This window comes from Xenia sp. Carnegie-2017, unplaced genomic scaffold (assembly GCF_021976095.1).
Source record: "Xenia sp. Carnegie-2017 unplaced genomic scaffold, XeniaSp_v1 HiC_scaffold_16, whole genome shotgun sequence".
Lineage (NCBI taxonomy): Eukaryota > Metazoa > Cnidaria > Anthozoa > Malacalcyonacea > Xeniidae > Xenia > Xenia sp. Carnegie-2017.
In genome coordinates, this window is record NW_025813469.1 from 14049335 (window position 1) to 14072167 (window position 22833).

Sequence of the window (22833 nt, forward strand, 5' to 3'; positions counted from 1 at the left end):
ATACGATAACCTGCGAACAGGTCGCTACAGTCCTCCTGTTGTCTGTGCCGTTGTGCCGCATTACGCAGTCTTCAGAAATCATAATATTTACCTGACCTAACAATAAATACGAAAAAAGCCCTACGATTTACTTCTATTAAAATAAAATTGGTTTAGAACAAAAGGAAATACTAATTCTCCCCGGCGGGGAATCGAACCCCGGTCTCCCGCGTGACAGGCGGGGATACTCACCACTATACTACCGAGGATAAGTGGCCGATAAACGTTATTTTAATTTTATAAAATACGCTGTGATCTTATTACCAGCAACAACATGAACGAAAAAGAATTTTACTAAACAATATTCATAAACTATTCACGACGTCTTGTGTCTTAAGTATATAGGTATATTAGTACAAAAATCTTGTATTTTGATAGGCCTCTTTCGTCATAATACAATCGTAAGTGTGCATTTCTATCACTGATTACTGGTACTATGAAATCAAAGAACACTTTGGTAAACACTAAAAAATATAAACAACAATTTTCTCCCGTCAAGTGTCAATCCTCGGTAGTATAGTGGTGAGTATCCCCGCCTGTCACGCGGGAGACCGGGGTTCGATTCCCCGCCGGGGAGGATATTCTTTTCTTCTTCCTGAAATAAATTTAATACGCATTTTTTTTGTAATGAACCCTCATGATCAGCATGAAAAAAATAAAAATTTTGTATCATATATATCACAAGCTGTAAACACGTTTAATAATCAGCCTGTTCGCAGGAGATCAAGTAAAGAGTAAATGTCTAATGATGTAATAAACTGATACCATTATTGAGAATTGCCACAAAATATGTTAACAACCCAAATCTTCAAGACTATTGAATTTATTAGGTAAATATTAAAGAAAGGAAAGTTTGCAGTTTCGTACTTGCAATAAAACTCGTGATACTAAACATGCGCAGTATAAGCAAGTGTCGCATGTCATTGTGATGATGTGTGACATGACCTTCAATGAAAAATAACCTTCTCTCGTATCTCTAAAGGAAATGCGAGCTAATGTGTCCTCAAGATAACAAATTTTTTTCTGCTATCCAAAATTACAAGCATCATCTGCGTCTCGTACAGTCCCAACAACGTTTCTCAAAGCTCACTCTATCACAAACATGTTTGCACTCATGAGAAGTCGGTTAACTAGCATTGGTTTTAAGCAACGTATCTGTATGTTTGCAATCCTGGCTACATTTTGCCTACTGATGTTTATTAAAGAATATCTACGCGTCGATTTTACATCAATTCGATCTGTTCACAATACATTTTCTGGTCGAAGCGCTCGCTCGAATTTCGACTGGGAAGGTTGGGTACGACGAAACAAATTTAAATCAATTGGCGATGTCTATGACGTTTGTGGTTTGTATAATAGTTTGCATACAGCAGCATAAAATTTAGATGAACTTTAATTTGTGATTTTATTCCAAGTCATTATAGGTCATGTTACATAGGAACACTGTTAACTTTTTAGCAGAGTAGCTGTGAAGAGATATTTTCTTGACACGAAGGAAAAATTTCTCCTTCATTAATAAATATTGTTGACATTTTAATAATTCGACCTTGAGTCTTGACTCCTATAATTTACCCAGGTTATTGCAACATCATCAGGTCAAAATGTTAATAACTACGATCATCATTACCTTAAATGCTCGCTTAGGCGCCGCTCCCAATAGAATATACTGAAAAGAGTTTTGTGGTCTCGTTATTTTCTTCGGGTAATAATAAAAATATTTAATAAGCGCGGCTCCCGCATAAGACAATAGATCCGAACGTTGTAAGCAATAGTTTTGTTGTTAAAGTAAATGATTTGAACCCGGGAGTATCGCTGCATGTTTCCAAATGTAGATCGTTGGTATAGTCCAGAGAAGGACTGTTTTTGTTGTTGTTGACTGACGTTTCGACAACCTTAGCGGTAGTCATCTTCTGAGTCAAAATAAATTTTTTTAGTCTTAAGATGACTACCGCTAAAACGTCAAAAAAAATCCTAACCTGGACGATCTACATTTTCAAACATGTAACGATACTCCCGGGTTCAAACCATTTACTTTATGACGATCATTTGGACGACAGTTTCGTTGTTATCAACAAATTATTAGAATTGTCAATGGCTAGCCGAGAGTTAAGGGTTTGGGTCGAGTTCATTATGTATTGAAAAAGCAACAATCTCAATAACTATTGGGAATTATCAAGCATTGTATACAAAACCTTTATTACAGTCTTTTTCAAGGTAATTTTATCCACTACTGAGTACTAACATCACCAAAAGTCGTTCCTAAAGAACTGCTTTAACCACCATGATTTTTACCAACAGCTCAATTCAAAACGACACTAACCACTACGAACATCACCAACATTTCCTTCTAAAAACTACTTTATCCACAATCATCATAACCAACACCAACAGTGCATTTCAAGATCACACTTACCATTACCAACATCCCCCCTGAAATCCACCCTATCCAAAACGCCGTGACAGTAGTAATTTTTTGGCGTATTCTTTTATATTAGATTCAACCAGCGACAATCGCGTAAAAGTTGGTAAGGTAATTCTGAGTTATGAGAAGAAAACGAAAAGTATATTTGCAACAATTGTCGCAAACATGACACTAGGTATCTAAGCATTTTAAAATAGCTTTTAACAAAACAGTGCCCAGTGACGATAGACAACTATAACAGTTTTTACATGCAATGACGTGGACAATCTCAGTTTATACAATTCTGGAAAGGAACAAGCCAGTTAATGTGGTATTGAATGAACAATAGAAAAAAGAATAGTCTATTGACTACCTAAAATATGAACAACGATTACGTGTTTCCGCAAAGTAATGAATGAACAACAGAAAATAAGTCTTAACACTATATAACGTACGTCAGTGTAGGTAGTGATGAATGAACAACAGAGAAAAATAATTGTCTTTACACTATATAAAATATAGAAGAAATAGGATGTGCGTTAGTGTAGATTGTGATGAATGAGCAACAGAGAAAAATAACTGTCTTTACACTATTATTGCAGTATATCATAATGTTATTTACAACTGAAATCAATTTTTCCACTTCAAGGCGATGATTTTACTCAAGGTAAAGTAAACATTTACGCTTCATACCACGGACGTGTTTTGTACAACGCAACATTTGATGTTTGTCGCGATGTTCACGTTAAAGGTGTACAATGCCCCATGAAAAAAGGTAATGAAAATGTTAAAAAAATTATGAATAAAAACAATAGAAATCGTGCGCTGATTGGTCTACAGCTGTGTTTGCATTAGCCTGTGCAGACCGATCTGAGTTCAACCAATCAAATCAATCGTATGAATGCCCTTGAGTTCTCAAACATCTTCTATTTCTTAAATGAAAACTATTGTGTTGCTAAGCAGGCGTCTCCTCGTGACTTTCCATAGGTTATAAACTATCAATTCATGAGAAAAAGAAGTTTCCAAGTCACATACCAAAGGTAAACTACATAACTAAAAATCATTTCAAGGCGACAATTAAAAGAAATGTAAGAAAAAACAAATTCCGAATAACACAATTTTTTATAAACACAAGATTCAAGTTTTGATATACGTAGGCAATAAATATTTCGACTCTATTTCAAAGACATCATCAAGCTAAGAAACTTTGAGAATACAAGATGATGTTAGTTGGAGTATGTTTTCTCATAAATTAACGAAAGCACCAAGACATTACATTAATAATTGTCTACATACCCATACTATAAATAAACAATCTAAAGTCATCATTTAGTTCTAAAAGATTTAAGCAAAATTCGATGTGAATTTCGTCCCTCAGCTAATCACGTGATCGTAAATATTTTTCACATGTTCTTTCTAAGGGTAAATTCATTGCTGTTGCTAATGTGAGAAACCAGGATAACAAGTGTCTGGGGATTGCGGAAGCTGAATTTCAAATTTAAATGAATGAACGAACAATGTTTGAAAAGACAATTCATGGTTTCGACCCTTGCATGTGTTTTGCACATTGATATCACAGACAAGTACAAAACTTCACTATCTTCGTTTAACGTGACTATTTATGTAACTTAATTATTACTTTTATTATTATTGCTATTATTATTTTAAATTAAATTACACCAAAAATCAATACGTTTTACTTGATTTTGGATGCAAATTCTTCACAGTGGTGTGAATAGATGAATCTTCAATGGAACATTTGCAAAAAAATTATATATAGCTAAGAAATCCTCCTCCTTCTTCCTTAGAAACTATGAATATTCTATGGAAAATGGCGACAAAACTTACTTCTCGGCCATAAAAATAATGGGAGAGCTATAACCGAGATAATTTTAAAGTATGGTCGAAATAGTTTGGACTTTTCTTCTTTGTTTTATTTTCCTCTTAAAACAAATGTTTTCAACATTATTGTGAACTGCAACAAGACTTTTCGACTTTGAAATTAAACAGCGGAACTTTTGACAAAGAAAAATTTTGCTTCCAGACGCAAGACCAGTAATTGAGAGAAATTGTGCTTCCGCGAGGAAGACTCCGGGAGAGAATCTCAAAAATCCTACCTCACAAATATCAAAGGCTTGTGTGGATGATTGTGCTTTCAGTTCGAAAACTTTTTCCCACGAGATGAAGATCATAGTCATTTCGATCGGTAATTAAATAAAGTTACTTAATTCTGGTGGTTTCTTCATCCACGTATCAAAAATTGAAAGAAATTTTCGCTTTGCTTCCTGATAAGCAGTGGCCTCGTCCTTGTACTGCCTGCAGGTCTTGTCAGCGGCAATACTATAGACAAAAGTAAAATACTTAATTCAAAACTCTCCAAGCAAAATCCTTTGTTAGTGTAACAACTATCACAGTTATGAAAAGGTAGCGGAAGCTGTGTATCATTAAGTTGCGGTGTCTTAGGGGTCAAGACGTAGGTCGAAACGGCACTATCCCTGCGTACCCCCCGATGATCTAATTGGCCGAGCTTTGCTATTGGCATAACCAGCTGGAAAACGTGGCAAGAGCCGAAAATTCCGATTGAAACGTTATCATGCGATGCTCTACTGTTCAACTGTCTAAGGTATCGGAGTGCATGGTCCAAACGAGATTTTTGCCATCAAATTTTTTCTTTTGTCTACACGTGAACTTCTCAAAAAATACTGAAATATCCAAGTATACTGGTTCGGCGGTAAACCGTCCATGGGCTTCATGGAAACCAAAAGTATTATTTGCTTTCCACGTCTCATTTAATGTTGAAACGAATAATGGAATCAAAGCTATTAAAGTTTTTACAATGATATCATTCCATTTCCCAGGCAACTTTGCACTAAAAATAGCGAGAGCATAATCAACTGTACCTTGAATTGACTTCTCGAAGCTCGAGAACCTTTTTGAATTCATTAAATATTTCTGCTTTACAGATGCTCAATCTAACGAAAAAAATAATACACGAATCTTAATTCGTGAGAAAAAAATACGTAAGAGCATAAAGCAAAAATCTTCATCACCTAGAGTTTGGTGAATTTCTGTTTGCTTTGGTCACTCCTTGTTTCAACCCGTTTACCGCTATTTCGTAAATACGTGGATTGCAAACCATAATAATGGCTAAAAACATCGATGAAACATAAAATTACACATTTTCATCGCGAGTATAAGAAATTGATAATAGAAATTGATCTAGTAGTTGATTCACAAAGGCAAGGATGAGATGATCAATGTTATCTGAAAGCGAGTTACCGTGCCATGGCAGACTTTGATACTTATTCTGATACTTCTACACCATAATTACCGTGCCATGTCAGATATTGATACTTATTCTGATATTTCTACACCATAATTACCGTGCCATGTCAGATATTGATACTTATTCTGATATTTCTACACCATAATTACCGTGCCATGTCAGACTTTGATACTTATTCTGATACTTCTACACCATAATTACCGTGCCATGTCAGACTTTGATACTTATTCTGATACTTCTACACCATAATTACCGTGCCATGTCAGACTTTGATACTTATTCTGATACTTCTACACCATAATTACCGTGCCATGTCAGACTTTGATACTTATTCTGATACTTCTACACCATAATTACCGTGCCATGTCAGACTTTGATACTTATTCTGATACTACTACACAATAATTGGGAGATATTTGTTGGAAGTGCACCCCATTAAACACGAATCACAATTGCTTATGATCATTTGGAACAATAATATTTTGTAAGAAAATTGGCGCCCCTACTGCGCACCTTTCTTAGCCTAAAAACACCGCCCTCCGCGAAGAAAATCCAAAACTTCAGTTTCTCAAAAGTTCATCAAAATAATGGGCGAAGCGAGAAGAAAGGAGTCACGTCCGTGCTCGTAAAGTCCTCATTGTGAAATACACTAGCAACATACACCTCCATTAATCAACATACCTGATGAGGATGGTGTTAGTTTTCCAACATGACCTTCATTTTCAAGCATAATCTCCTCCAATCGTCTTTTGCTGTGTTCAAATTCAACCTGACCTTGGTATAATTTGGCTTCCAGCACTCTATACCCCCGAGGGAGCGAGTGAACGAGCAACGCCCTTTTGTGGAGTGCTCGTTGCATAGCAACGTCATCGTAAGGACACTTACCGAGCACGATTGACGAGAAGTAAACTGGTTTATCGAGAAAATATGAAAGCAACGCTCCCTGACAACCTGTGGATTTATTTTATATGATCAGTCGCTATCGTTTTTCCGTCAACGTTGCGTGGCTACGTAAGCAATAGTTCGTACCTAATACTGACCATTTCATGATCTTGTCACTACAAGACATCGATAGGGTTTTGTCCCCACGACCGGGTTTTGTACGTAACTGACCAACATTATGGTACTCAGTACCAGCCAAGCGGGAATCCTGTGGATCACCAGGAACACATTTTGCTCCTGTTCGATAAATATCAGGGCGAGCCTTTTGAGTCTCTTGATTTTTAACAAAAGTACTGCGAAAATCTTCTCTGAGAGAACTTTCATCCGCTTGCTCAACAGAAACCTGTGATTTACATTCCTCCACTTTGTCCAGGTGACATAACTTGGACACGAGTTTTTCATAGAATATCGTTGTATTTTTTCGTTTCTTGTGAGGTATAATGAACGTGGCATCCTCACTTTTAGGAAAGATGGATGCATCACCACCTTAAAGCCATTCAGCATGAAAAAAATGTGAAAGAACTTGAAGTGGAAGGCTATGGTGAGGCGGAGAAAGTAAACCAACCATAAAAGAAAATTTCCTACAGTGACAGCTACGTACTTACATGGTGTATGTGAAGAAAACAAGTGAAAACTGACATAATGCTTTAGTGAACATTTCATAGGATCATCTTTGTCACGAATGAAAATACTTTCTTTTGATGTGTAGATATTTTTCAGTTCATCATAAAGGTACCTAAGATAAGCTATAATTTCATTACTATTCTTGAGTTATTATTGGATTTGTAGGCATTAGGCAATACCTTAAAAAGCCTCGACGAGCAATAACTTCTGCATGGCTGTCGTGGACAAGATTTCCTTGTTGAAACAAAGAATGAAGACAAAATTACAATTTTATATTGTCACAAAAAACTCATCACTAACTGGAGCACTCCTCTTAGAAGAATATTAAACTACAGATTACATCTTATTTTGCTACATAGTACAGTCACGTGCAACAAACCATAACTATATTTTAAACAGCATAACAACATGAGGATATGGATAACATATGCTTATCAGTAAGTGGCTGCCCTTCAAGCTGGAGTGCACTAACCACATGACATAGCACCCTACAGTTGCTTGAGAGTATCCCTTCATGAATGTACCAAAGTGGTATAAACAAAAAAAAACTAACCTTTTGAACTGAGTTGATTCTCACCCAAACACTTTGAGCCCGTACCGAGAGATACTAGCTTCAACGTGTCATCTAACAACAAAACCAATTATATTATAAAGAGAAATGAGCCGTTGCGAGTTGCGACTGCTCACAGTCAACCGTCTTCCATTGATTTAATTTGATTAAATACTTGCCATTTTCAAAGAAGGCAACGACTGCAGCAAGCATTGTCCATTCTCGCCCAACAACAGGCTTTCCTTTGATTCCTAAACATCGATATTTTTCGTAAACAAGACTACAAACTCGATCTTCGAAAGAAGATGAAGCCTGCACTGGCTTCACTGATATGTTGTCCTTGGTCTGCAATCCGGACGCCATTTATTGCAAATTTACATCCACCGAAATCATTATGGTACTCAGGGTCAAGTTATAAATACTTTGTTTTTTATTGCAAACGTTTTTCATATTGTATTAATAAGAAATAAATTCCGGTCAGCCGGTGTTTGGTTCATTCTCTCAGTGACTTTGACAAAATGCGACTTTTAGCAGCAGAAATTGCAACTACAAGAATCATTCATACCCTACATACCCCCCTGATTATTAAGATAATTTTAACAAAATCAGGGAGGTCATATAATGTTTGTTAGTCATGACCTTCAATCATGGCGGAAGAACAAGTTCTCAGCGAAGAAGCAGCTGGTTATCGACATTTATTGGATGTAAACTGGATTGAGGTTGCGAATCATCTTATCAAAAGTCGTCTCCTGCTCACAGCTTTGGAACTACACACTGAACTGTTAGAAAATGGTCGCGAATTACCGTTACTACGAGACTTCTTTTCGAATCCAGGAAACTTTCAATTTGAGAGCGTTCGTCCACCTTCCCCTATCGGGTTTAACCTTGGTAAGATTGACATTAGTACAGTGTATCGCCACCAATGACAATATGTTTACATTACTTTTAAAAAGAATATTTTGATCTACATATTGACTCTTGTAACTTGACAGTCCAGTCCAATACTTCTATGATTACTACGTGGCATTGACACTCTTTTCATGTGGGCTAAGACATGACATTCTGTTCTATATTTGTAAATTTTTTTGTCAAAATGACTGAAGTAGTAAAGGAGGTCATTTGTGACAACAATTTACTATTCATAGTGTCAACTTTGATTGGATTACCTGAAAGCATCTCAACCTAGACAAACAGAAAGCAATGGACCTTTGCAACATACGCCTTAAGAAAATCTATTTTTTTTATTTTTTTTTTTGACTCTGAAGATGACTACCGCTAAGGTTGTCGAAACGTCAGTCAACAACAACAAAAACAGTCCTTCTCAGGACTTTATTAACCTGGACGATCATCATTTACAAACATATAACGATACTCCCGGGTTCAAACCATTTACTTTATACATGTTTAATTGACATCTTTTTTTTACATCATGTTTTGATCCACAATTGGTACAGCTCGAACGTCTAGCAATCTGACATTGGATAGCATTGATGATTTTACTCGCTACTCTGATGATGGTCTTGCTGAGAGAGGTGACGAGAGGATTGCAGGTAATCTTGTTGTATTTCATTGAAGTCTCTTCTGCTAATAATTAAAGCTGCTCAGACACCTTTTCACTTAACAATCTCTGTTTATCTTGGAGTGTTGAGAACTTATTAACAATTAAAATTATACATTTGAAACACATTCATTGGTTCTGTGACATGGAAATGTAGGTCATGTTTCATCAAACACTAAATGCATACATATATTGCCTAATTGTAAATAATCTTTCTGAGGTCACAAAAGAAATGCTTCATCAGGTTTAGTTTCTAATGACATAAAATCCTGTATTTCAGTTTTGCAATTTGAATTACGTAAAGCCCACAACACCATCAAATCTCTGAGAGGAAGCCTGACTGTTGCAACAGGTATTGCGATGTATAACATTTCATACTTTCAGTGCTGTTGTATGCATAAATGTTCATCAACAAATTGATTCCCAACAGACCAAATGATTGACAAAATCAAAATAAACATTTTTCCTAGACAATGTGTTTTGTGTTGTGCATGCATTCCATTCAATATGGGTTGCTTTATTTTTATTTACAACATTTAGAACAAGAAGGAGTAAAAGCAAAAGATTGTAGCGAAACCAGCTCGATTAACGAGGTAAGTGAACCATAAACTTTGAATTATTGATAGCAATCTTTAGTTCTTCAACTACATCATCTGTTGGTTATGTAGGACGCAATAAAACCTCACGAAAAACGCGCCATAAATTTCTTGGTTAATGAATATCTGTTGCAAAGTGGTTATCGATTGACATCTGTTACCTTTTCCGATGAAAACGAAGATCAGGTGCTGCATTATTTAGTTAACACTTTAGCATAGAGACATCTTATTTTCTTCGTTGAAAATAACATCACGTTGTTGTGATGTAATCAGAAATGGTAATAATATAATTTTTATTTCGAATTCTTGTCCATTGTCTCCAAGCCCAACTGTTGACAATGAGAATATTTATACAGTTCTGGTATCTAACGTATCTTAGTATCATCGAGAATAACAGCAATAACGCCAATGAAAGCTTAGTAAACGTCAAATAACCCTCCAACTCACAACCTTTTTTAGAGTACATTTATAACTTATGTCCAGACAAATGGAATTATATAACTGACTTATTTAAATGACGGTGCTGTTGTCATCTTTTTTGAAGGACTTTGACGATTGGGATGACGTTGGCCTTAACATTGCCCAACCACCAAACTTACTTCGTCTTTATCGGGATTTTGACAAGCATGTGATGCCTTCTGCCGTAAATTCGTTAAAGAAAGTGGAAGAAGAAAATTTAAGATTGGTATGAAAATATCTTCCAAGAGATAAATGAGCTTTGCTTGGAAAAATTTTTTTATTTAAATGATTATGTGTTACTATGCTTCAGGAAGAAATGTGCAAAACTTTGAATGATGAACTTGAAGAATTACGGAAAGAAAAAGAGCAATTTTTGCTTTACAAAGAAGAAATGGAAGCGTAGGTTTTTATTTCTTATTTGTTGTTGTATGAATGGCTTATTATGCTCGTGATGATTTTTCTAATCATGATTTTTGTGTCATCGACTTCTTTATATTTCTTACAGAAAGTCTGGAAACTTTGAAGAGAAAAATTCTCTGTTGTTATCACAAATTTCTGCGCTTTCTGAAGAACTTGAACAAAGCAAAAAAGCTGTACGAGCAAACGTTACAGAGAAAAATTCACCAACAGCTGAAGTTGAATCTGTAGCAAATTCTAATGACTTTGATGCTCATAGCGAAAGTAGCATAAAGTCCAACACGCTTGAAAATGGTTCCTTTCATGAAGATCAAAATACTAAAATGGAAGATGAGACGAAAGAGCGGAAGGTTCATCTTGACTCGAATTTCAAGAATGCGATTCTTGATGAGAAAAGCGACGATAATATGTACGAAAATTTTACATCATTTTGGTGGCAATTTCTCTAACATCAATTTTCTATACTTCTTGCTTTCCATCTTGCTCGATTATATTCATGTCATTCTTTTTTTACTACAAACCAAGTTTCTTGCTATTTTTCTCCGCTTGCTTTTTACTCGTTTACTTTGATCGTACTTTCAAAGTAAACGAGTATTTCTTTACGTATTTCTTTTCTCCGTGAACTTGAATCCTTTCCTTAACTCATTTAATATGCAACCTCTATAACTCCAACTTTCTATCTTACTTGATTCTTATCATCCTCTTACTCTAAACCTTAGCTCTTGCTTTTCTTTTCCTTTACTTTCTACTCTCATCGTTCTCCTTAAACTTCAATCCATTCCTTAGATTGTGCCGTTTTATTTCTTAAACAGATATACGTCACCGTCATCTAGTTCCGTTCGCTTTTGCCTTTAAATCATTTCCCCCTAAAATCCCATTATTCTCATCTGATCCTCGCTCTTCTTTTTTCTACATCAATTTCTGCTCCGAATCGCCGTTTCATTTATCTCTCAAACACCACTTCTCACTTCCATATAAGATCGCCAACCTTTTATAAAACTCCATGTTATTGTCGTTATGAATATTCCTATCTAGCGAAAAAATTATGGATATTTTGTTGATTATTTCATAACCTTTCTCGATAGAAATCTTTGTCCGTCGTTCAAGAAAGCTTTGTTGAATGTAGTGGGGACAAACCAGGACACCAGACTGGGACTTGAGGTATTTATTGTACAACAACAATATTATGTTGCGAAACGGTTGTCGGGCATTTTCATGTTTCACCAAGTTTACAGAATGAAGGGGAGAGGGAGAGTGTTAGTATGTCTTCAAGTCCCGATAATAGTATGCCATATCTTCGCATGTCATTGCTTTGGTGAGGCTTATGCTTGCCTGTGTTAATATTCACGACAGTCATGTCCCTGCAAACAATAATATAAAAAAATGAATGCTCTTATGTTTTCAACAATGTCTTACGTATTTAACATCGTCCATTCACGTTTGGGATGGCAGTTCGTCACAGTTAACTCTCTACTGTACGTCTATCATAATCAAATATAGGTGATGCGGTTGACAAGCACTGAGGAAAGTTTGGTCCAAGTTTTATCAAGGTGCTTACCTCATATTATACCAAATGTTCTACTGAACAAACGTGAGGTTAGTTTTACTATAAACCAAAACCGTAATCAAATAATCAAGTAATAGTGACCAAAACCGTAATGTGCGTGTTGCAGGAGTTAATACCGCTGATCGTCTGTACTGCCATACACCACCCGGATGAAAAAGAAAGAGACAAATTACTTCATTCGCTGTTCAATCTAATCAAGAGACCTGATGTTGAACATCGGTTAGTAAGCTATGCAAATGTCCTGACAATTTAGAAAAAGTTCAATATCTTCAAGTCTCCAACTCAAAATAAGCCTTGAACGTCCACGAGTTTTCACAAGAAGAATAGTTTAGTAGATGGAGAACAAGTTCACTTCTGTAACTGCTTGCTTTGCAGGCCTTAAAAATGATTTTTAGTGTCCTTCTGCCAATAGTTTCCCAATGATTGGAGTATTGTAGTAGTTTGGAAACAACTTTGCTTTGGTAACTGTTGCTTAGAACGCCTTTAAAATGATTTTTTGGGTGCCCTTTTTCGAATGAATTCCCAATATTTGGAGTAGTTTAGTTGTTTGAAAACAAGTTTACTTCTGTAACTGTTGCTTAGAACGCCTTAAAAATGATTTTCGGTGGCCATGTTTCCAATGAATTCTCACGCAATGTACATTATTGTCAAGTCTCACGAACCATTTTAAAACTTTAGGTGCATGATCATTGCCGGATGCTCATCCTTTTCTCGTGTTGTTGGGCACATGCGCACTGAAGCCGAGCTCTTACCTCAGCTGTGGGAGCAGGTGAGATGAACATCTGGTGAATAATTGAAAGTTAAAGTTGTCGACTTTTTATTGCTTTTATTGCAGATTAATCATAAGTATCCAGAACGAAGGAATCTTGTTGCCGAAGCTTGTGGAACTTTGTCTCAATATTTACCTGTACGTTTTACATCTTATTTATTACGTCATTTTCGGTGAAATACAGTGCTTTGATTGGCTAAAAAACATTTTTTCATTTCATTTACATTTACGTAATTTTCTGTCTTATGATGAACACAGTTCGTCTCAACTCATTTACGCTGATTTTATATCGTTTGCCGAGTTGTGGAAAACGTTGCTAACATTGTGAACCTTTTCTTTTGCCTTTAACGCTTTGAGCATTTTCTATAAATGGATGTTCACTCGTTTTTGTTTGTTTTTCACAATCAGTCTTATTTTCCTAGAATGAGATCGTTAGTTCACTTCTCCTGTCCATGTTGAAGCAAATGTTTGCCGAAGACCGAAACGACAACGTTCGAGCCACCGTTGTTAAAACTCTGGCACTTGTGTACACTATTGTAGACTCGCCTTCAAAGTACAAAGAGGTTTGATGGTTTGTGTTTTATGTGCGGAGTGGGAAGGTGGTTGATTTGAATATAGTTTGGTGTTTTGATAAAACATGGTGGGATAAAGATTGTGCGTTATGACTTAGGGTAAATTGGAACATCATAAGATTGGGTCTAATGCAAACTTTTTCTCCCAAGGCTGAGGAGTTACTTTTGCAAGCGTTATGTGACAACGCAAGTGAAGTAAGTGAGTCCACATTGAACGTATTATTGCCAGCGGTTGCTGTGTGGGCCCTTGAACTGGATAAACTGCAATCACAGCTTGTCGAGTTGATTTTACAACAATTGGAGTTAACGCTATCGGTAATTATCTTTGATATCATTTACTGAATCATATTTCTGCCTGGTTCTTTGGACCCAAGGTAGTTTGCTAAGCAGCTCTTTCGCTAGTTTTGGTATGGGGATTATTTTAATAATATTTTCTTTACATAGTCCAAACAATAAACGACATAGCGTGTCACTGTCTTTGCTTAGTGTTGCATCTGTAGTGGTAACTCCATGATTCCTGACCATTATTTATGAAAATATTTCAGGATTTCTTACACATCGAAGAGTCTCGAAATGACGAGGAGACTGAACTCGAGTCTACAATAAATGTTATCTCTTCAAGGTTTCGTCTTTACATTCTTGCTCTCACGCAATGTGTACCTGCTTTGATGATAGATGTACTTAGCAGAGGTGAGACATACATAAAATTGAAACTGTTGGTGTTGTATTTTTATTTTTGCATCTCTGAAGGCAATGACTATCTTGTTACTATGTTAACTAAGGTACAGCTCTACAATACAAGAGATTAACCCACTAATGGTAGAAGAATTCCGTTTGGAGCCCTATATACTTCGAAGAAAGCTTCTATAATTAACAGTGGTACTTATGTCCTTTATCTTTTTTAATTTAGCTCCATTTCAAACAGAATGTGACGCTCTTGAAAATGAATTCACTTTACCCGGTAAGCTGTTTTTTGACACATTGACTCTGTTGCGAAAACATACGTATATCTTATTATGTTGAAATGCTCGCTTGTTTTACAAAATACAACATAGGGCGATTTCCATCTGTTACGTCATATTTGCTTTCTTTATCTAATGCATTGTTTTAACTTGCAGATGGTCGTCTCCCAATTGCAGTGAGCCCGCTGACTGATATAGCGGTGTTGTTTGGAGGCACTCCCCGCCTTGCAAAGTACCTGGAATTCTTTGATCGATGGCTTAAAAAGCAAAACAGGCAGACATTCTGGGAAACGCTGGAATGGATTAGTAATAAATTGTAATGTAATTCTCATTCCAGACCATTTAGTGTTGTCGTTCATCAAGCAGACAGAGTAGTATATATATAATTTGAATTCACTTCATGTTTCTGCCGCCAAAATTACAAAAGTTGATTAATTGCTTCTCAACCTGGAAGTGGAAAGAGTTCTGAATAAAGTGCATGACAGAGTTGGACCTTAGATTATGATTGACTTCATTTAATGCTTTTGATTCCAATTTTTGAAATTAGTTTGTGTTTTGTTGAATTACCGTAGAGTGTATTAGTAAAAAGCATTCTTTATTAATTTGTATTGATCTTACCACATAGACTAATTGTAATTTTTTACATAAATGTTTATTGGAATGCGCAACAGCTCATTACCTTCAAAGAAAATGTCTAACTTTTATTGTTTGTTTCTAGGATTTCAAGAATATATGGTGTGCTAGGTCAGTCAAACGACGTTTGTGTCCTTATCTCTGAATGGTGTTGTTTTATTACTTGTTGCAATGCAAAATCGTTATGGCAATAATATTCCATTCGAATTATTAATAATAAGACAATAATTGCGATTACAATCATATGTATCGTTATTGGACAAACCATTATTCAACCATGTTTGATTTTCTTAGGTCAAATCCATTTCTCTCAAGTCGTTTGGGTTGACTGTCTAGCAGAGCTGTTTCGCAATATATGTCGCGTGTTTGGTCACGTGTACACAATAACTAGGGTAATATGTGCTTTGGTGTGATATCTTGTTATACAAGGACGAAGAGAAGATATAGATTTCGTGAATTTTTTAGTAGAGTAGTAGGAGGCTTCATAGTCATCGATGCCATGTGCAGTTTTTGTAGTTTAGGAAAGTTGAACTTTTTTCAAAGAAAGTTTTGTCTTGTTTTATGAAAAATGAGGAAAAACCTGTAGAAAATTCGTTGACTGGTCTCCGTTGTTTCTTCGTTTACCAGCTTAATTTCATTAATTTTAGTTGAAGACCTACTTTGAAAGCGAGATGAAAGTAATTTTCCATGAAGATGCAGGAGGTGAATGGGGGATTGACTTTACGTCGGCGTTGGATTTGTTCATTCTATCGTTTTTAGGTCGGAAATGCTTTCTTCCTTTAAGTGCTAACTGCCTTTTTTCTGTGATATTCAGCTCTTAGCCAGGATGAAAAACAACAAATAATTTCAAGCGCCATTATTCCTGTCTACATCCTTGGAATACTGACTGCATTTTCGTCGGTACGTAAATAACTTTCTATTTTTCTTCACCTGCCTTTCAACAAGAGTTTCCACTTGAATTTCAACTGTATTAAAAAAAATTGTGTTCGCTAAGTGCAAACTAACGGTAAAATTCAAAGATAGTTTTTAAAAATAATTAAGTTACCTTTGCTTGACCATTTCTTCTTGCAACAGGTTGAAGATCAAGAAAATGTGCAAGTTTTCATCAAAGATACTTTAACGTCGTTTGCATCTCAAAAAATCAGCACTCATTCCCTGTATATGGTTTGTGAAAAGTTGAGGTATATAGTACCGTTAAGATTGAGAGCATGATGTCGAGTGGTTTTTCTCCCTTATGTTGCTAGAATTCTTGTCTTTTTTGTTCTTCTTACAGTTCCAGTGACGTTTGGCGTGATGTCCTGTTAAAAACTTCATGGGAATTACTCAATCACGATGAAGGCTGCGTTAGATGCGTTGTACCAAATATATTACAGGTAAATATTAGATGAAGAAGATAGTGTGTGCTCTATTTTTTTATTCGTTAGCCTCTTCCATTTTGGTGGTAATTTACGTATGTCAGGCCACCTAGAATACTTCTTCATCATGTTGAATAATTTACATAATGATGTCAGGCCACCTCGAATACTTCTTCATCATGTTGAATAATTTACTGAATGATGTCAGGCCCCCTCAAATACTTCATCATGTTGAATAATTTACATAATGATGTCAGGCCACCTCGAATACTTCTTCATCATGTTGAATAATTTACTGAATGATGTCAGGCCCCCTCAAATAATTCTTCATCATGTTCAATAATTTACGTAATGATGTCAGGCCACCTCGAATACTTCTTCATCATGTTGAATAATTTACTGAATCATGTCAGGCCCCCTCAAATACTTCTCTTCATCATGTTGAATAATTTACTGAATGATGTCAGGCCCCTCAAATACTTCTTCATCATGTTGAATAATTTACTGAATGATGTCAGGCCCCCTCAAATACTAGCATCAATTTGAATAACTTACTGTGTGTTGTTAATGAAGACATCCACGTTGTCAAGAAAGTTGTGAATATGTTGATGTAACGTCTTGATGCTTGAGTATGTTCCAATGCGGTCATATTTATTAACATTCTTCCAAAACCATGATTATTGCTCTTTTACTGACATTACTTGATAAACTTTTGTTCCAAAGTCGTGAATATTGCTCATCTACTGACGTTACATGAGAAACCTTGTGTCTAAAGTCAGGGTTACTGCTCATCTACTGACATTTTAGGCTAAATCTTTATTGCAATACAATGATCATCGATCGTCTGCTTACATGACATGAGAAATCCTCAATCAAAAAGCTCTAGTTTTTGCTCATCTATTATCTTTACATCATAAATTTTTTTTATGACAATTTTAGGCCATGGTAAAAAATCTCGATAGAACATCCATTATGAAGCGTGTGCTTCCTACTTTAGTGACCATATCAACTGATAACGACAAGTGAGTGTCATGAAAGTACAATTATGAGTAAAGTAGGATAAAGTAAGATAGAGTAAGATAGGATAAGTTGAATGGATACAATCCATTATTTAATGATTTCTTCTTTAGATTCGTTCGAATCTCGACTGTTCCAGCATTTGGGGCGATCGTGGAACACATCAGCGACGATGAGGTGGTCTTTGAATTCCGACATTTTGTGTGTTTTTGTGATGAACGACCTTTTGTCAATTTTTTAAAAAATTATTTTTTACAGACATTGGAAAAGATCCACATTCAATTTCAGTCCTTTCTTAGCGATCCCACCTACTATGATCAACATGAGTTACAGGTCGCCCTGATACGAACATTTGGGAAAATTGGACCGCATTCTGAACCTCGTTTTCGTGACCACTGTAAGTGACTGTTAAGGACGATGCCACATTGACGTTATAAATTTGACTGTTGATAGCTTAGATTAGTTGGTTAGCTAATTTAAGACAACGATCAGGATTTCATATACACTGACATGTTGTAGCAAAATCAAACCGATGTATTTTAAAACCATTTATTTGCTGCAATGTTTGCTCCAGTTCTTCACCCCAAACTGACGGAGCTTGTGTTGAGAAACGCGAAGACTGGTGACCAGTCAAAGAAAACAGAGATCTCTATTGTTCTACTGGAGGCATACGCATCATTGACCTGTTGCTGTATCCTTTATATTAAACACATCTTCTTGATAAAACTTTCTGACATTTCGCATAAAGCCTTACGCATACTCAAAACAACAGTTAAATGTAGAAATCACTTCACTGGTTTCTCTATCTATTATGTGCTGTACAATTGTTATTTCTTTTCCATGACTTTGTCTTAGTTATTCCTGAAGACATCCTTCGTAATAACACCCTTCCTGGATTGATGTATTTGAAACAAGACCTGGCAACACTTGCTCCGGAGTATGAGGTATTGTTAAAGAGTTTCCATCACTCAAACTTTGCATTCCGCGGGCTCAATGTGATCAATGATGTAATCGATTTTCAGGAGACTGCAAGTTTACTAATGAAGGACTGTGAAGATAAGTTGGTAAACCAAAAGACAACAGGGTAAGATGGAAATTTATCTTTCTCCTTGAATCCTTCAATGAAAGGAAAGCGAAATGTTCAATTAAAAATGAGGTTGTGTTTCCTTTTCTCTATTCTCTATATGCAAACAAAAAGTTCTATAACGAGCATTTTATTCTTAATAGTTCTTATTTTTCTTGTATAGCAGCTTTAAACGTAGAAAAAAGTAGTTGAGCAGATGAGCGAGTTTAAGATACATACATAAGACATTGTTTCAATAAATATTTGCACTTGGCAACTATCCAACTTCTAAGCTGTTCGATTTTAATATACATATGAAAGTGTTTCAACAAAAAATTTCACCTGACAACCATGCAGCCAATTCTTTTGCCTTTTAAGTCCATTTTTTTCTTTAACTTTAGTTGTGCGGCATAATATAATTTCTTGTGCATTTGTTTATAATTTCCTACTATTTTTAGATCCACTCAAGCGTCGTCTAAAGTGCAGGCAGCTGAAGATGTAAAACGTGCTATTCTAAATAAGTTCCACAAATTGAAGGACGCGTCAACCAAACCAAGAATGTCTGAATTGTTTCGCAAGAAAAGTAAAAATGATTCCGAGAAATTGAATTGATATAAAATGACAAAGCATTTTACTATTTCATTTCGAGATGAAATGGTCTGGTCTGCCCACAAAAAAATTTAAACATTAATAGATTAAATTATATAAATGAATGTGTACATGAATGTATAGATGAATGGACATAAATATTAAACAGGATATACTTCAATTTGTTGCTCAAATAATTAGAAGAATCAAACAAGCAAACGTGCTGGAAGTTAAAATTCCAACACGTAGAACCGCTCTCCAACTACATAAGAATTATAGTTCATAGTTCATCATACTCAAGATTATAGCTCATATTTTGTAATTTCTTGTTCGTAGTTTTAAAAGAAATTGGCAATTAAAATAAAAAAAGTATTGCTATGGCAAAACAATTTAAATTCGGCAGCCTATGCTTTGTAGGTTTTTATTAAAAGATTAAAATATATTAAAAAATGACGAAAGGAACATCGTCATAATTCAAAAATACTTGCTTGATATTGTTCTCTATCGTAAGTCGGTTTTTTTAATTCATGCTATTGCCGCTTCATGAGTTGCCTTATATGCATTGGACATTTGGAAAATTTTAAATACAACTTTCTTCATTTACAAGTTCTTTAACAGGATTCTAATTATCATAGTTATTTTTGAGAACAAATATTATTTTAGTGAAACCTCATACATTTCACACATAAATTTTTAACTGTTTTATTTGAACAAACGATAGCTATCTACTTTCTCCGAAATAGTTGTCTAATTATAAAAAAACATATAAACAAAACCTTTCATTTTTTCAATATTTATTTACATTTTTATCATGGAAGACAATTTGATGGAGCTCTTCTTGAAGAGATTTAAGATGTATCATTAAAATTCCTTCTTTTCTATTAAACCACGACCTTCTTTCATCATGCTTGATATTCTTCCATGCTGACGAACTCTTTTCAATCTTTAGTCAAGGGAAAATACATAACTTTCGTAAAATTTTGAATAATCTAGACAGCAGTTTTAACTTTTTTATTTAAAAAATCTACGAATATTTACTTACACCGAAACAAGTGTCTATATACAGCAATGTCTTGACTGTTGGATAACTTTATTTTCAATATCTATTTACATTAAACAACATCATTGGCAAGAAAACCTTCATCTTTAACCTTATTCTTCTTCTTTTAGATTTTCCTCTTTTCATAACCACAGTGCCTTTTGATCGTTATAATAAACTCCTTCCATTGCTTCCTTTTCTATTATTTCAATAATCTTTACATTTGCTCTGTATACAATTATCCAACTCTTATATGGTCTTTTTTCTTCTATATTGTGCAAATTATGATTACAATTTATTTTTCCAAACATAAGAGCCTTATCTCATCCTTAGATGTCCATAAAACGGCAACCTTTACCCTTTTTTTGTCTTGTCTTTTACGGTACGTTTGACAGTACAGCTAACAATTTTTTTGTCTATTTTTGGCCTTTCTCATTATTACATGTCATTCAAACAACTTCCATAACACACATCAATAAACGTAAAACATAAAATTTATACGATTTTTATTTTACTTTACCTCATTGTTTCAGTTTTAAATTATTCCAGATTCTTTCGTGCATTTTGACCACCATTATCATCTGCGTCTCATTTTTTCTTTGTCTTTTTCTGCCATAATCACTCATTGTTAAATCCAAGTCCTTTGATGCCGGCGTTTTCCATTCTTTGTATCGCTTTTTTTGTCTCGTTTAGATTTTGTAGGATTCACTCTTGTTTCCACTACGTTGTGTATAAGGTGTTATAATAATGATCATAATTCTTTGATTTTTAGGCTTAAAAGCATTTTATTTTATCTTTCATTCTTCAAACATTCACTTCCCTGTGCTCTAACTAAATCATCTTTTTTCAACGCTATCATTATTATTATTATTTCGAATTTCTTTTATTACATCTTGTTTCCTGCAATTATAAAATATCAATCCGTCATCTGCTCAACATATCCAGCTATCAGCATTTACATGTGGTAGTCACAGAATTTAGTGTACTTACCGAAGTTTTGCTTGGGTAATCTTTATTGTCAGTTTTACTTGTTTTGCTTTTCTTCTCTGGTACATTTCTCTACGTCTTGACTTTTCATTTTTGTTCCATATACTCTTTTCAAAATCACCTTTAGTTTCGAGGCGCTCACAACAACCGTTGTTAGCACATTGCCTTGCTGATCCGTTTTTCTTAACAGGTTTCGTGCATTTTACAAGTATGGCCTTATTTTGGGCAGAATTTCTTTCCTGTCGCAACCCCTTTTAGTCGCCTTTTACGACATGCAGAGGATACAGTGAGTGTATTCTAATGCCCCACACACTGGGCAATTGAGAATGTTTCCACTTTTTGCATACGCTTCTTCATGTTTACTTTCTCGCATTGCTTTTACTTAAATATATTTTTGTTTACTGCATTCATCTTTTTTGCTTAATAACCAACCTTAGTTCCTGAATTGATAATTGACAGAGGTATTAACCACCATGGTAAAAAGTCTAGAAGAGACATTCTGTAAAAATGTTAATATTTCATAGAAAAAGATAAAATGCAATGGTAATATGGAAAAAAAAGAACAAGTAAATTTCATAATACTACCTCTATTTCTTGATGTTTCCTCTTGAGATTCCTTAATGTAAAAACTTTTCAATTGTTGATCATCATTGGAAAACCATGTCGGTTGTACCGTTGAAGTTTGTGCCTAGTTAATAATAAATCTGGAGGTATTTTAGTAGTGAAAAAGAATATTAATTTGTTAAATTTATAAGCATTTCACACGAAAGTTTTGATATTTGTATTGAAACAAACGTGACTATCTACTTACACAGAATAAGTTCTCTAAATACATAAAAGATGTAGACAGAATCGTTTTATTTTTTCAATACCTATTCACAAATTCTTAATGGAAAGCAATTTTATGGAACTCTTCTTGATACGTTTCGAGGTGTTCCAATAAGTTTCTTTAATTTCTATTAAACCATGACCAAATTTCATCATTCCTCATATTCTTTCATGCTGACCAACTCTTTTTTTCAAACTTTAGATCACGGAAATAACATAACTTTCGTAAAATTTTTTATATAATCTAGACAGCTGTTTTATCTTTTTTATTTAAAAAATCTACGAATATTTACTTACACCGAAACAAGTGTCTATATACAGCAATATCTTGACTGTTGGATAACTTTATTTTCAATATCTATTTACATTAACAACATAATTGGCAACAAAACCTTCATCTTTCATTGTGAATAGCAGGTCCTTCCACGTTATCTTCTTCTTTTAGACTTTTCTCTTGCGTTTTATACGATTCTTCCTCATTGTTTCAGTTTTAAATTATTTCGTCTCATTTTTTCTTTGTCTTTTTCTGCCATAATCACACATTATTAAACCCAAGTCCTTTGAAGCCGGCGTTATTCATT

The 22833-nt window shown here is 34.9% G+C and overlaps 3 protein-coding genes and 2 non-coding genes across 5 annotated transcripts; 3 read left to right on the forward strand and 2 right to left on the reverse strand.

Moving 5' to 3' along the window:
* Nucleotides 1–176: 176 nt before the first annotated feature.
* Trnad-guc lies at nt 177–248 on the reverse strand. The gene has a single exon. It is a non-coding gene; the product is annotated as a tRNA-Asp (tRNA).
* Nucleotides 249–544: 296 nt separating this feature from the next.
* On the forward strand, nt 545–616 carry Trnad-guc. The gene has a single exon. It is a non-coding gene; the product is annotated as a tRNA-Asp (tRNA).
* A 398-nt stretch (nt 617–1014) lies between these two features.
* On the forward strand, nt 1015–4130 carry LOC124437031 (phosphatidylglycerol/phosphatidylinositol transfer protein-like). The gene is made up of 5 exons (XM_046987041.1): nt 1015–1385; nt 2535–2636; nt 3090–3215; nt 3428–3480; nt 3862–4130. Exons 1-5 carry the CDS (start codon nt 1142–1144, stop codon nt 3940–3942), a joined length of 606 nt encoding a protein of 201 aa, XP_046842997.1. The 5' UTR covers nt 1015–1141; the 3' UTR covers nt 3943–4130.
* LOC124437030 (tRNA-specific adenosine deaminase 1-like) lies at nt 4025–8399 on the reverse strand. The gene is made up of 9 exons (XM_046987040.1): nt 8022–8399; nt 7846–7917; nt 7472–7526; nt 7274–7404; nt 6756–7154; nt 6408–6677; nt 5491–5587; nt 5341–5412; nt 4025–4780 (listed from the first exon to the last, which is right to left on the reverse strand). Exons 1-9 carry the CDS (start codon nt 8203–8205, stop codon nt 4651–4653), a joined length of 1410 nt encoding a protein of 469 aa, XP_046842996.1. The 5' UTR covers nt 8206–8399; the 3' UTR covers nt 4025–4650.
* Nucleotides 8400–8481: 82 nt separating this feature from the next.
* On the forward strand, nt 8482–19879 carry LOC124436840 (RAB11-binding protein RELCH homolog). Its single transcript, XM_046986815.1, has 31 exons — nt 8482–8730; nt 9297–9392; nt 9681–9752; nt 9941–9993; nt 10069–10182; nt 10541–10681; nt 10766–10854; nt 10961–11281; nt 11958–12033; nt 12373–12468; nt 12546–12658; nt 13118–13208; nt 13275–13346; nt 13631–13771; nt 13931–14095; nt 14326–14470; nt 14691–14741; nt 14899–15058; nt 15461–15486; nt 15670–15767; nt 16023–16077; nt 16190–16275; nt 16450–16556; nt 16649–16748; nt 17670–17752; nt 17861–17924; nt 18006–18144; nt 18322–18438; nt 18603–18691; nt 18770–18831; nt 19269–19879. The coding sequence occupies exons 1-31, from the start codon at nt 8490–8492 to the stop codon at nt 19420–19422; spliced, it is 3417 nt and encodes a 1138-aa protein (XP_046842771.1). The 5' UTR covers nt 8482–8489; the 3' UTR covers nt 19423–19879.
* The last annotated feature ends 2954 nt before the right edge of the window (nt 19880–22833 follow it).